Source organism: Odocoileus virginianus, chromosome 4, assembly GCF_023699985.2.
Source record: "Odocoileus virginianus isolate 20LAN1187 ecotype Illinois chromosome 4, Ovbor_1.2, whole genome shotgun sequence".
Taxonomy (NCBI): domain Eukaryota; kingdom Metazoa; phylum Chordata; class Mammalia; order Artiodactyla; family Cervidae; genus Odocoileus; species Odocoileus virginianus.
Window position 1 is genome coordinate 8,240,871 of NC_069677.1, and position 12,887 is coordinate 8,253,757.

The window sequence follows — 12,887 nt, forward strand, 5'->3', positions numbered from 1 at the left end:
AATCCGCCTGCAATGTGGGAGACCTGGATTTGATAAGTGGGTTCTTTAAGATCCCCTGGAGAAGGGAAAGGCTACCCACTCTAGTATTCTGACCTGGAGAATTCCATGGACTGTAGAGACTTTCACTTTCTGTTGCATTGCCCAGATTATAGACTACAGCTGGCTATGGTCCCCTGCGCTGCCCTTCATTTTCAGAGATGAAGAAATCGAGGTCCCAAATTCCCCCAATTCAGTAGCAGGTTAGGGCTCAGAACCACATCTTCCCTCCTGATGCTGGTTTAAAGAAAAACAAAAACCAAAAACAAAACCCTGAACCGAATAGTGCATCTTTCAAAATGATTACTGTGACTCATAGAAAAGCTTAAAATGTATTCTTGACATGGTTTACTGAGAAAAATGTTTCTTAAATTTTTTTTTCGTATATATGAAAATGGGGGGAAAAGCAAGTGTATTTATTGGAACAACGTGAACGATTCTTTCCTTAGGATCTGGTATGCTATTAATATAAATTCTGTAACTATAGCAATGAAATTCCATTTGGCAGATGTGACCTGTTAAGCAATTATGCAAGTAGCACAGCAGTGAGGGGAGACAAGCAGATGCACCCGGAGAGCAGGAAGAGGCTCAGAAGTGATAAACTGCAAGATAGTTGCCCAGTTCCCAGTATTGTCCAGAGTCAGACGAAAGAGAAGCCCTCCTGCAGCCCTGAAGGCGCCCAAGTTCGCACGCTTCCTGGCATTCTATTGATTCATACTTGCGTCCTTCAACAGGTAGCGCCAATTACAGCCCCCAAAGCACGGCCCCCTTGCATACTGGCCAATACCGCTGTCAATCAAATACTTCACCTGCCTTTCTAAAATTTCCCCTCCCCCTTTCATTGGCTCTTCTTCGACCTATCCACAAATTTCTTCCGCGCCTCTCGACCGCGGAACTTGGCCCTTTGGAGCCCAGGATTGGAGCCGAGGCTGCTTCCGCCCATTGACGTAGCGGAGCTCTCCTCCCTTTTCTCGGGCCACTTGCGGCCGGGAAGGAGGAGCCGGGCGAGAGAAGGCGGGTGGCTCGGGGGCGGGGCTTGCCTCCCACGGCGGGAGGGCGGAGCTTGCGGTGGAGCCTGCCTGCCTGCCCCGTTAGGACCTCGGAGAGCGCCAGGAGCCGCTACCAGAGGGACTGGAGAAGCGGCCGAAGCCTGTCCGGACGGACGCCTGCGAGCTCGCGTCCGTCCGCATCTTCAGCTTTTCGGGCTGTCAGTCGGCTGGCGGCGACTCAGGAAGGTGCCTAAGTCGGGAGTCAGATAGTGATCCCCTTGGGACGCCGACGCCGCCGTCCAGCCGCAGCTCCCTCTCACCTTGTGTGTGTGTGTGTGTGTGTGTGTGTGTGTGTGTGTGCGCGCGCGCGTGAGCGCCCGGGCGCGTAGGTCTGCGTGAGGGTGTTTGTGTGTTCGCGCTCCCGCGGGCTAGAGCTCCGCGCCTAGGCGCTCGGCCTGGGGAGGGAGAGCGGGAGCGGCTGCTTTTCTCGGCCCGTCGACTAAGGCAGGACTCGGGCGCAACCGTCGTCGCCTCTGCCTTACGACCCCCAAGAGCCGCTGCCGTGCTGCTGGAGAGGGACGCGCGGGTTGGCGCGGCTCCCGCCGCAGGCAGAGCGGGGCGAGGAGGGGTGGAGGGGGAAGAGGGGAGGGGGGAGGCGGAGGGAGAAGCGGAGGTAGTCGGCGCAGCAGCTCTCTCCTCCCGTCGGCTGTTGCTGTGGATCACCTGCAGGTGTTTGAGGGTACGGCTGTTCTGAGTGGGAAATAGAAAAAGCACACCCCCCACGCCTCTTTTCGTGTTGAGAAAAAGGGAGCGTTGAAGATGTTGGGGGAGACCCCCGAAGGTGGTGGCAGAATAAATACTAGCTCCCTTCCACCACCATTTTTTTTTGAAAATAAAAATACTCCGAGCTCAACCTTAAGGAAGACAGCCCGCCTTTAAGAGAGTCTTGGTTTGTGGGACTCTGGTTTGATTGTATAATAATGATGATATAATGCTAATGACGATGATGACACTGCCTTTTATTTTTACCTCGGTGCTGATAAAGCGTAGTAGCTACAGCTGGGGATAAAGCCCTTGAAAATTTGATATGTGAAGAGGAAATACTGTTGCTCTTGGAGTTTTTGTTTTATATTTTTGAAGGATATGTTTTTTATAATTAAAATTTGATAGAAGATTGATTCCCCCCCCCCTCCTTTTTAAAAAACTCATGTAAAAATAGGGACTGGCTAATGCCATGACTGAGGAAAGCTAAACACTTTTCCCCACGTCTAATTCCATGTATTAAGCCCCCCTTTCCTTTGAATTTCTCCACAGTTTTTAAAATGAAGAAGTTTAATTTCCGAAAAGTTTTGGATGGCTTAACGGCCTCATCCCCTGGCAGCAGCAGTGGCAGTAACAGTGGTGGTGGGGCTGGCAGTGCTTCCACACATCCGACAGGGACTGCAGCGATTCTCAGAGAGGAGGTTCAGGAAACCTTGACTTCAGACTATTTCCAGATTTGTAAGGTAAGTTTTGAATTGGCTTAAAGCTTATTCTTTCTTTCTTTTTGCTGCTGTGAGGAAAGAATTAAAACACACCCTCTAAGGGCTGGAAATTGTTCAGATGCTGGTATCAGAGAGTCTGCAGAGAATGCAGAGAGTTTTGTGGGTAAGGCAGTTTGTATTAAGATATTCCAGGCATCAACTTAAAAAGCAGTTATAGTTTAAGGGAAGTATTAATAAGCAAACATCACAAGTAGAATATGCAAGATAATATTAAGATGCAGTCTTGGACTACTTTTTAATTCGATATTTATGTATAGTTAACTCCATGTTGTCACTCAGAGAAACTAATTTTACTGTTCAGTATAAAAGGATTAAAGCTATTAAGATATCGCTAGAATTGAAAATATAAGAGCTAGATGAATACATCCATTAAAAGATCTAAAGGCAGTGTTTAAAATTCTGAATAAAAACGTACCTAGATTCTTAAATTCTTAATAAACAAATACTATGAGCTTAATACTTATAGGAACTCAAAAATAGACTGTGTTATTGTTTAGTGAGGAAACGTTTTAAGTGATTATACTTTAATATTGAGCTAATAAGCAAAAGAGTTTCTGATGGGGAGAGTGGAGAATTTACAAAACAAGCATTGTGTTCATATATAGAAGTATTGTTTTATTTTCTGACATAAAGGGATTTATAATTTTTATTGTTTCTTTAGGAGGTAGCTTAGAAATGTGCTTTTGGCTTTTCGTGTTCAATAAAAAAGTTACCGAGCCATTTGTATGCATGAGAAGAAATAGTATATTTTTGAAATCATAGAAATTAAGTATTGCATTTTTGAGTAATTCAACACAAATTTTTTTGAAATTATTAACATCATTTTTGTAGTAAACAAATTATGTGTAGTAAACAAATCATGTGTAATGAGGTAAGTTTCAATTATTGTCTTAGTCTGTGTTCCCAGTAGGGTCATTATAAAAACAAGTCTATAATAAAATATTATAAACTAGTTTACATAAAAGTGAATTTATTTAGAATTAGGTTAAACAGACTTAGTCCTAACCTCCTCTGTGAAATTTGTAGACAGTACAGTTTTGTATACAAAATTGTGTACAATTTTATCCTCACTTTGAAATAATGGATATTTTGTCAAATAAGGGAGGAGCTTAACGAGACAAATATGTGAAAGGGTCCTGAAGGCCAGATTTAAACTGCTAGGCAGGGGAATTATGCCCAGATTCTGTAATCTTTGATGTATTACTATTACCATCCCAAGATTCTGAAAACAATTCCCTAAGTGTCTCAGTTCATGAATGTGATAGTAATGCAGGAGAGTTTTAGTAGAGTTAAAATTGATATAGAAAAGATAAACTTCTGAAACAGAATGGCATTGGACTCTTGAGGTTATATAGATAAGGTTTTAGGGGAAAGCAAGAGAGGAAAATAGGATAGATAATCACCTACTTATTTATGTAGGCAAGAGATAGTCATGCAAAGTGGCAAAAGTTAAATATGTATTATTTAAAAAAACATATGGCATGGTAGGAGGAACACCAACCTAGGAATCAGAACATTTGTATTTTATTTAAAGCTCTGTCACTTGTCAGCCATATAATCTTTGGTAAGACATTTATCTCCTTGTGACTTGAGCTTCTCATCTGTAGTATGGTAATAGGGCTTCTGTAAGTATTTCTGCTCTTCTTACCTGAGAGGATTGTTGGGAAGATCAAACAAGACGGTTAGGTGAAGGCAATGTATAAGTTGGAAGAGGCAATGAAACACATATTTATATTATTGTTAAAGTTTTAAAATTACCTTGTTCTTGATAGAATGACTATAACCAGTGGGCTATAAAATATTAAGTAATAATATTCAGAGAAATTATAAGGATAGATAGCTTTGTGTGCTGAACACTAATAGCATTGAAATTTCACAAAGTGGCGAAAGTACTGTGACATCCTTAGATAGGAATATAGTTAATTTAAAAAAGTGGTTGAATGATTTTAGGTTTTCTGGACTATAACAAAATATGTAAAGATGGATTAAGGATATCCCAAAATTGACTGTTGCTAAAATGGGGAATTAATTTGAACTCACTGATTAAATGTGCAAAGGATATTCATTTCTGAGTACTAAACAGTTGGTACCTTCTAAGTACTTCTGTCTTTTCAGTATGGCTAAAGCTAAAGTATAAATCTAGAATCTGCTCTTTTGAAAATCATCTTTTTTTCCATTATTTGATTCGTCTTCAAATCATGTTCTATTTTCTTAGTATTTCCATAATTTATACCCTTTTCATCATCTTTGTTACGTGTTTATTCTATCATATTTTCTTGCTTGGTCTCTTGAAGTCACTTCCTAACTGATCTTCTCACCTCATGTTTTACCCTATTCAAATTCATTTTGTTATAATGGTTATTTCTGAATTATAATGTTATTTATGTCATTTTCCTGCTAAAAATTCTATGTTGGTTTCCCTAGAGCAGTGGTGATGTACAAACAGAAGTCTTTGTTTTTTATATTTGGTTTTGTTATATGATATTATGCATAGGCAAATAGTAGGACATTTGCTAGTCTTATAAAAATACAGGCTTTATAATCAGTGACACATGTCTAAGAAGTTCAGAAACGAATGGCAGAAGAAATATTGGTTCAAGGTCAGCAAAAAAACAGGTTAATGCATCGGTTTGCTGAAATCTGTTTTAAGTTCAGTGTGTATGCATTTGAATACCCGGTGTTGTTCAGATATTTGTATGGCTTTTTTGAAATATTGAACTGCCTTTTCTGAACTTGAATTCCATGAAAACAGTCTGAAACAGTACACTAAACTTCAGACTATTTAACTTGATTTTTATATAGTTCCTTTTGGAAGGGGCTTGTGTTTACCTTTCCGTCCTTGTTTCCTTGATGCCCTAGATACACTACATTCTCAGAAAGCACCATCATTTTCTCATATCTCAATGCCTTTTCTTAGCTTACTGCTTCTGACTAGAACATCTCTTCCAGCTTTAATATAATTGGAGAATTCCAGTTACCTTTCATTACTTCATAGTTCAAACACCATCTATATGAAACCAACTCTGACCACTGCCTTCATCTACCTGCCCCAGACAGACTTAGGGTTTCTCCTCATGTCTCTCTTTTCCTGTAGCATCTTCCATGGTGTGAATTAGGGAACTTGTTGTGTTTTAAACTTTTGACACTATTATACTGTGAACTCTTTGGGAAACAATTATATTTTATTTTCTTCTCATTGTTAGGGTGCTCACTACCTTTTAGGCCAGTGGTTCTCAACTCTGCCTTAAAAGAAAGATTTCTAGCTCTACCCTAGTCCTAGAAAATCACAGTTTCTAAGGATGGAGCCTTGGCACTTATATCTTTTAAAAAGTACTCACAGGAGATTCTGATGCACAGTCAATATTGAGAATCAGTATAGTAGGCACTTGATGTACTTTATGAATGAAGTAGCATGTACATGGTTCATTGATTAATTGAAAAGAGATTAAATCATAAATATCATTGATAATGATATAGGTCTTAAATATTTTAACTGAAAACATTTAAATATGCATCAATTTACAAAGCACCTGATAACCAATCAAGATTTTTCTGTTGCATATTGATTCTCTGACTGAAGTTCTGTGTGGGCTTCTTATCCATAAACCATCCCAAATTCATTATGTGCAATTTTCAGTTTTTGTTTGTTTATAATAGAATAAGGATATTTATGCTTTCAGAGGAAATGTGTCAGGTTATATATATATATATATATATATATACACACACACACGCACACATACACAGACATATATGTATTTCAATAGCAGTTTATACACATGTGTATAATCTAGATGAATATATACACACACACATATATATGCGAAAGTATATACAAAGTATAGATGAACAAACATATGTGTATGTATGTATTTTTTTCTAGATTCATTTTATGTTCACCCCTACAGTTACATGGCCCATACCTAGTTAGTCTGGGAGCAGGATAGTGTGAGTATTCTAGCTACAGAGTTTAGTAGTTTTGAACATTTAATGAACCATTAGTATCAACCTGTGTTTTACAAAGAGAATGGAGAGTTTTTGTTAATCTAGCAAGTTGGTTAAATTAAAATTAGAAAGCTTCATCTGTAAGATATCCCATTTGACCTTCATAACAGTCCTGTAAAGACGTCGAGGGTAGTATTATATTTTTCTTTTACTGAGAAGATATCTGAGACCAGAGAATTTAACTCTCCAAAGTTGGTAAGAGACATAGCTAAGTTTAATGTTCTGATTTTTCATCCTCAAATCCAGTACTTTTTCTGCTTCATTTTTCTCACTTATTAGAATAGGCAACATAATTAATTCTTCAGGAAACATAGAAACTTTGAGAAGGTAGAGATTATTCTGTTGTCTCTCCCTTAAAAGTACAACACAAATCTGACCATGTCTCTTCTCTTGCTTGGACTACTATTTTATGGCCTTAAAAGAGTTTCTTTTAAGAGTTTCTTAAAAGAGTTTCCCCTGCTTTCACTGGGGCCTCACCACAATCTCATCTCATAATAGGTAGACGAATCCTTTAAAAATTTACATCATATCATGTCATTCCTGCTCAGAATTTTTCAGTGATTTTTCATTTCTCTTAAAAATAAAATCAGAAGTCCTATTATGTCTTATAAAGCTCTAAATGATCTGACCCCAGATAGACATCATTTTCAACTGTTTTCTGTTACTTACTCTACACCAGCTACACTTGCTTTCTTACTGTTTCTCAAAAATCTTCCTGTCTCAGGACTTTTTGCATTTGCTGTTTCCTTTACATGAACACTTCCCCCCTGCCCCACCCCAAATAATTACATTACTTGTTGTCTTTATATCATTCAGTTCTTGGTTCAGTTGTTAAATTCTCAGAGAGATCTTCATTGACCACTGCTCACTACCTTTGCTCTCTACCCTTATTCTGATTATGTTTTCTTGATAACACTTACAACTACCTGCTATTAAATTATGTTTACTTGGTTGTTTTTTGCTTCGCCTATTATAACTCCATGAGGACAGGGCTTTATTTTATTCACAACTGTCTAATTCATGGAACAGAGCCTGCCACATAGAAGGCAGTCAGATATTTGTTGAATGAATGAATGAAAGCTAGGACTCTGATAGAGTGATGTATTAAGAGAAAGCTAGATATTTTGAAAAATTTTTTTGGAAAAGACTTTTATTAAATACATCTTATATTACATAAACACAATGAAACCATTAAGCAAAAGAGTGACACCACTTTAGGAACATGGTACATATTTTTTAGAAAGATATGGAAAAGAAGTTTGTAGAAAGATTCAGTTAAATTTATTTCAGTTTTTATTTTTGCTTCCAAACGATCTTTTTAGGGGAACAATTTAAAAGTATTAGATTGACAGTGACAAACACATGGGGTGTTCTAGACCTAATTAACAAAATAGACAAAAATAAATATATCACTAGAACCAGATGGCATAATCCCTAAAGTTTGAAAAAACTCTTAAATTAGCCAACTCACTCTTCATCAACATTTATAAGTTGATTTTATAAATGGTCATGGTGTCAGAGCCAACATACAGATAATTAGTGTAACTTCTTACATGGGAATGGATTGTAATCATGATCTTCATACCAGACGTAATACCAGATCTTCCCAAAGAAACAAGTGTAAGGTCAGAAACATAGTCGTGGACTGTGGAGAGTTGGGGTTTCCAGGACCTTTAAAAGCTGAAAGGAGATTAATTGCTTAGATATCTTTTCCCCAGGTGTTTCATTGTCTCCATATTCCTCTAATTTCATATCATTTTACTTGGGAGGGTCTGTAACTGAAGTTGGCCCAGTCCATAATTATAGTTCCATATTTCTGCAGTTTTCATTCATTCAAGGAACTATACAAGATTCTCTGAGATGTGTGGACTTGTCTCATTCTATACTTATATATGGGTAGAATAACAGATAGTACAGTTGATAATGCAGGATCACTTATTATGGATAAAGCATCTGACAAAGACTTCATGCTCCTGTCACCAGAATGGACAGTGGCAAATAGGCATCTTTAAGAATAGTAATGGAGGCAAACCAGATGAATTAAGCACTCTTGTTGGGATTGAGATGTTAAACAAATTTAAGAGCCAAATATAATTAAAATAAATTAATTTTTTAAGAACTGGAAAACCAAAGCCAAGCTATTTCAGTGGTCTGAACTCTCTACTTTGCCTATCCTGAGAGCAAAAGGGTGCAGGGGCAAGCTCAAGTAAGGGATTATAGATTTGTAGGAAATATGCTTACAGGTTTTTTAGGTTACCAGAGAGAACAGTTATGTTTTCTCACAAAAGGTCCTTTGGTGCTAGTATACTGTCAGCAAATTGGGCTGTTGGTCTCATTTAGTATGGCAGTTCTTATGTTCTTAAAAACAGTGGTGTGATGGTTTGTGTATATCTTAATATAGAACTAATTTAAAATCTTATATAGTTTCTGACTTCAGATTATCAGTAGTGATTAAACCAAATTCCTATTTCTTGAAGGTTAGTACATTTCTGTAGACCCCTTCTGCCTTCACTTGAAGATGTGCCTGTGAAAAATCATAGTTTCATAGTTTACTTGTAATGATGGAATGATTATATTGCTTTCCTACAATATAGTTCTATGAACCATATACATAGTAGTTTAATAGCAATAACTTTGACTACATCTTTTAGTTGTAGTAGAAGCCCTATTTTAAACACTTTTTAAATTGAGGTTTTTCCTACTTAATTCTCAAAATAAGAATCTTTTATAAAAGATCTTATTTATAGCAAGGTCATTTTTTAATTTTAAAAAGGTAACTTTTATTGATTATTGTTAATATTTGAAGGGCTAATCTTATAATGTGTGTTAAACATGAGTGTTTTTATTTAAAAATATGTAGTAAACATATTTTAAAATAAAAGTTAAGTTTTAGAAATAAAGAAAATTGTATTTAAGGGATTTATAGAAGGTAGTTGTAAAGAACAGAATATAAAACCTCTAAAAAGTGCTTAATAAGCCTACCTATGTAGAGGCTTGATTAAATGGTGCATTCATAGTCACTGAAGGCATACAATAAGAAAGTATTTTGACAAGTTTAGTTATTCCAAAGACATTTATTATACAGAGTTAAATAAATGGATAGGACATAAATCATTCTCAACCAACTGACTATAATGAGTGAAATAATGTATTTTGGTTGATGTATCAGAGAAATCACTCATGATACTTTCTGGATTTACGTAAAATATTAGGAAGAAGAGTATGATTTTAGTTCTATTGAAGGCCCAAATATACCAATTGTTATTAATGGTATAGAGAATGACTTTGAATATATTATGTAATGATGATACATAATCAATATGATGAATTTTAATTAAAATATATAGTATTTAATGTATTAATTTTAGTAGCATCTTATAACTGGATTATATATGTACAGTAAGTATATCTCTTGAATGGAAATAGCATAACAGCAACAAATAATGGGGGTTTTAAATGTAGATTTAAAGAGTATCCAGAGAAAACTGTTATGTTTTTTCAGTTTTTCTGTTCTGTTAGTCACCTGTACATTTCAGTCACATTAGAAATCTAGTACTTTACTTAAATGAAGATAATAAATTAGACTATCAAGAAAATTGATTGGATGGCTTAATGTTCAATCTGATTTGTTCATTGTAAGTTGACTAAAGACCTGTCTTTAAGTCTTCAAACTAAAAAAGGTTGAAAATAAGTAGTACAGTAAATTGAGAAGTTAGATTGAGTCTGGGGGAAATATTTACTGTTTGTAAACATTTAAGTAGGTGGAAATGTAAGGCTAGCAAAGGAGAGGTAAGAGAACTTAGCACAATGATATGAGGAAAACTCAAAAGTAGAGACAGATAATCTGAAAACTTTCTTATAAAGAATATTAAGAAAGAGAACTTCAAGGGTGTCTTAGCAATGCAGAGAGATCAAGGATGGTAGAAACAGAAGAAATGAAAACCAAGCAAAAAAGTCAGAAGTACCAAGAGACAACTGAATTGGACCAAGAGAAAGTTGATTAGGGTAAAGATACTTACAGTAAGATGATGGATAGAATTAAGATCACACTATAATAGAAAATAGAATTGATAGAATCACTAATTTTAACATTAAGAGTGTAAATTGGTTTTCAATAAGAGAAAAGTGTTGGGAAAGTAGTAGAGATGATCGACTCTGGTAGCATTTTGGTATACTGTGGGGGATGGGTAGTGCAGTTGACCCACGGAAGAAATTGAGGCTACCAGAAAGGGGAGAGTAGCGTAGGGAATAGTACCTGCCTTAAAGTACCTGCCCTTTAAGATAATAAGGGCATCTTTCTAACAGAGTTTACTGTTTAGAAATTTACAAGGGCTTCTTTTCCACAAATGTCACCAGCAAATTATAATTTTGTCAACAATGCTGTTGTCTCCTTTTAGCACCAGACTTAGACCTCCATCATTCATGGCATAGATATTACTCTTGCAAGATAATTCCTATCTCGCTCTTAAAACCAGGTTAGCAAATGATATAAAAACTTTGTTGTTTTGTTTTTTAAGACACAGGCAAGCTTCCCTAAGCTTGAATTTATAGTTTCTAAAAAATAAAAGCAAAATAAGACAAAAGAGAAAGAAATATACTGAGCAATAAAATATTATTTAAGCCAGAAAAAAATAGTAAAGGTATCTGAGTTGGAAATTTTTTACTTGAGGAAAATACATATTTTATTTGAATTCTCAGTAAACTTTATGCTTTATCTCCATATAAAAATCTGTGGGTCTACTAGAAGATTGTGTTAGTTTCTTATTTTGGCTTCAACAAATTACCAAAAACTAATGACTTAGAACAGCACAAATTTATTATCTTATAATTCAGGAGGTTAGAAGTTATAAATGGGTGTCACTGGGCTAACATCCAGTCATTGGTAAGACTGCATTTCTTTCTGGAGGGTCTAGGAGAGAGTGTTTTCTTTTCCAGCTTTTATAGGCTATTTCAAATTCCTTGACTGATGGCCCCCTTCTATCTTCAAAGCCAGCAGAAGCCAGTTGAATCTCACATTGCATCCTGTGACTCTTAACTTTTCTACTTTCCTCTTCTATGTTTTAAGACACTTGTGATTACATTGGTCCCACAGGGTAATCCAGGTTATTTTCCCAATCTTGAGGTTCACTGATTAGCAGCCTTCATATCATCTGCAACCCTTTACTGCTCTTTGCCATATATCCTAACATATTCACAGGTTCTTTTGGGAACCATTATTCTGCCTATCACAAAGATGCTCTTTACTTTCACCTATCTTTTGCTTTTGTTATTTTATGGAAAACAAAATAACATAACAGACAGTATTATAATAAACTTTCAGCTTCAACAATTTTTGTAAATCTTCACTTACCATTTCATTATTTTAATGCAAACCCCACACCTTTTTATTGAATATCTAAAAAACTTCAGAGATCAGATAAAGACTCCCCCCTTTTAAAAAATATAAACCCCAATCATTGTCACATCTAAAAACATGAACAAAATTTCTTTTTATAATCTAGTATGCAGTTAATGTTTAAATTTCCTAGATTGTCCCATAGTATCATAGTACCAGTCGTGTCTGACTTGTTGCTACCATGGACTGTATAGTCCATGGAATTCTCCAGGCCAGAGTGGGTAGCTGTTCCCTTCTCCAGGGGATCTTCCCGACACAGGAATTGAACCAGGATCTCCTGCAATGCAGGCAGATTCTGTGCCAAGTGAGCTGTCAGCTATCAGGGAAGCCCTAATTGTCCTATAATATCATTTTATTTTTTAAATTTTTACTTTGCTTTGGAGTATAGCTGATTAACAGTGTTGTGATAGTTTCAGGTGGACAGCACAGTGACTCAGTTATACACACACAAGTATCCATTCTCTCCCAAGCTCCCCTCACATCCAGGCTGCCACGTAACATTAAGCAGACTTCCCTGTGCTAGACAGTAGGTCCCTGTTGGTCATCCATTGTACATACAGCAATATGTACATGTCTTAGGATCCAAACAAGATCCACATTTCATTTTCATCTGACCTGAACTCATCTTTAGTTCAGTTTGTGTCACGTTACAGTTTGTTTTGAGATCTGCTATCCCATGCTTTCATGTGTGTTGTTGAATATAGGCTCTTTGATTCATTTCTGAACTGGGTGACTGTATGTGAGGAAGTGAGTGGGCTGTGCAGTGTACCACAAGATGAAAGTAGACTTTAAAAGTTATTTTCTAGAGATGGTCACATCTTTTATGGAGTTGGAAAAATAATATTTTAAATCAGTTGTGTCCAACTCTTTGTGATCCCATGGACTATACAGTCCATGGAATTCTCCAGGCCAGAACGC

General features: G+C 36.5%; 1 protein-coding gene across 6 annotated transcripts in view; it reads left to right on the top strand.

The window, feature by feature from the left end:
* Positions 1 to 1,082: 1,082 nt before the first annotated feature.
* The window catches only part of STXBP5L (syntaxin binding protein 5L), a 333,130-nt gene continuing 321,325 nt past the window's right edge, over positions 1,083 to 12,887 (top strand). For 3 of the 6 annotated variants that reach the window (XM_070466032.1, XM_070466034.1, XM_070466035.1), the window contains exons 1-2: positions 1,084 to 1,271; positions 2,340 to 2,530. In XM_070466032.1, coding sequence (XP_070322133.1) covers positions 2,348 to 2,530 — 183 coding nt within the window. In that variant the 5' untranslated portion in view covers positions 1,084 to 1,271; positions 2,340 to 2,347. Of the gene's footprint in view, positions 1,272 to 1,684; positions 1,765 to 2,339; positions 2,531 to 12,887 lie in introns of those variants that run through there. The other 3 variants (XM_070466030.1, XM_070466033.1, XM_070466031.1) reach the window with 2 other exon arrangements.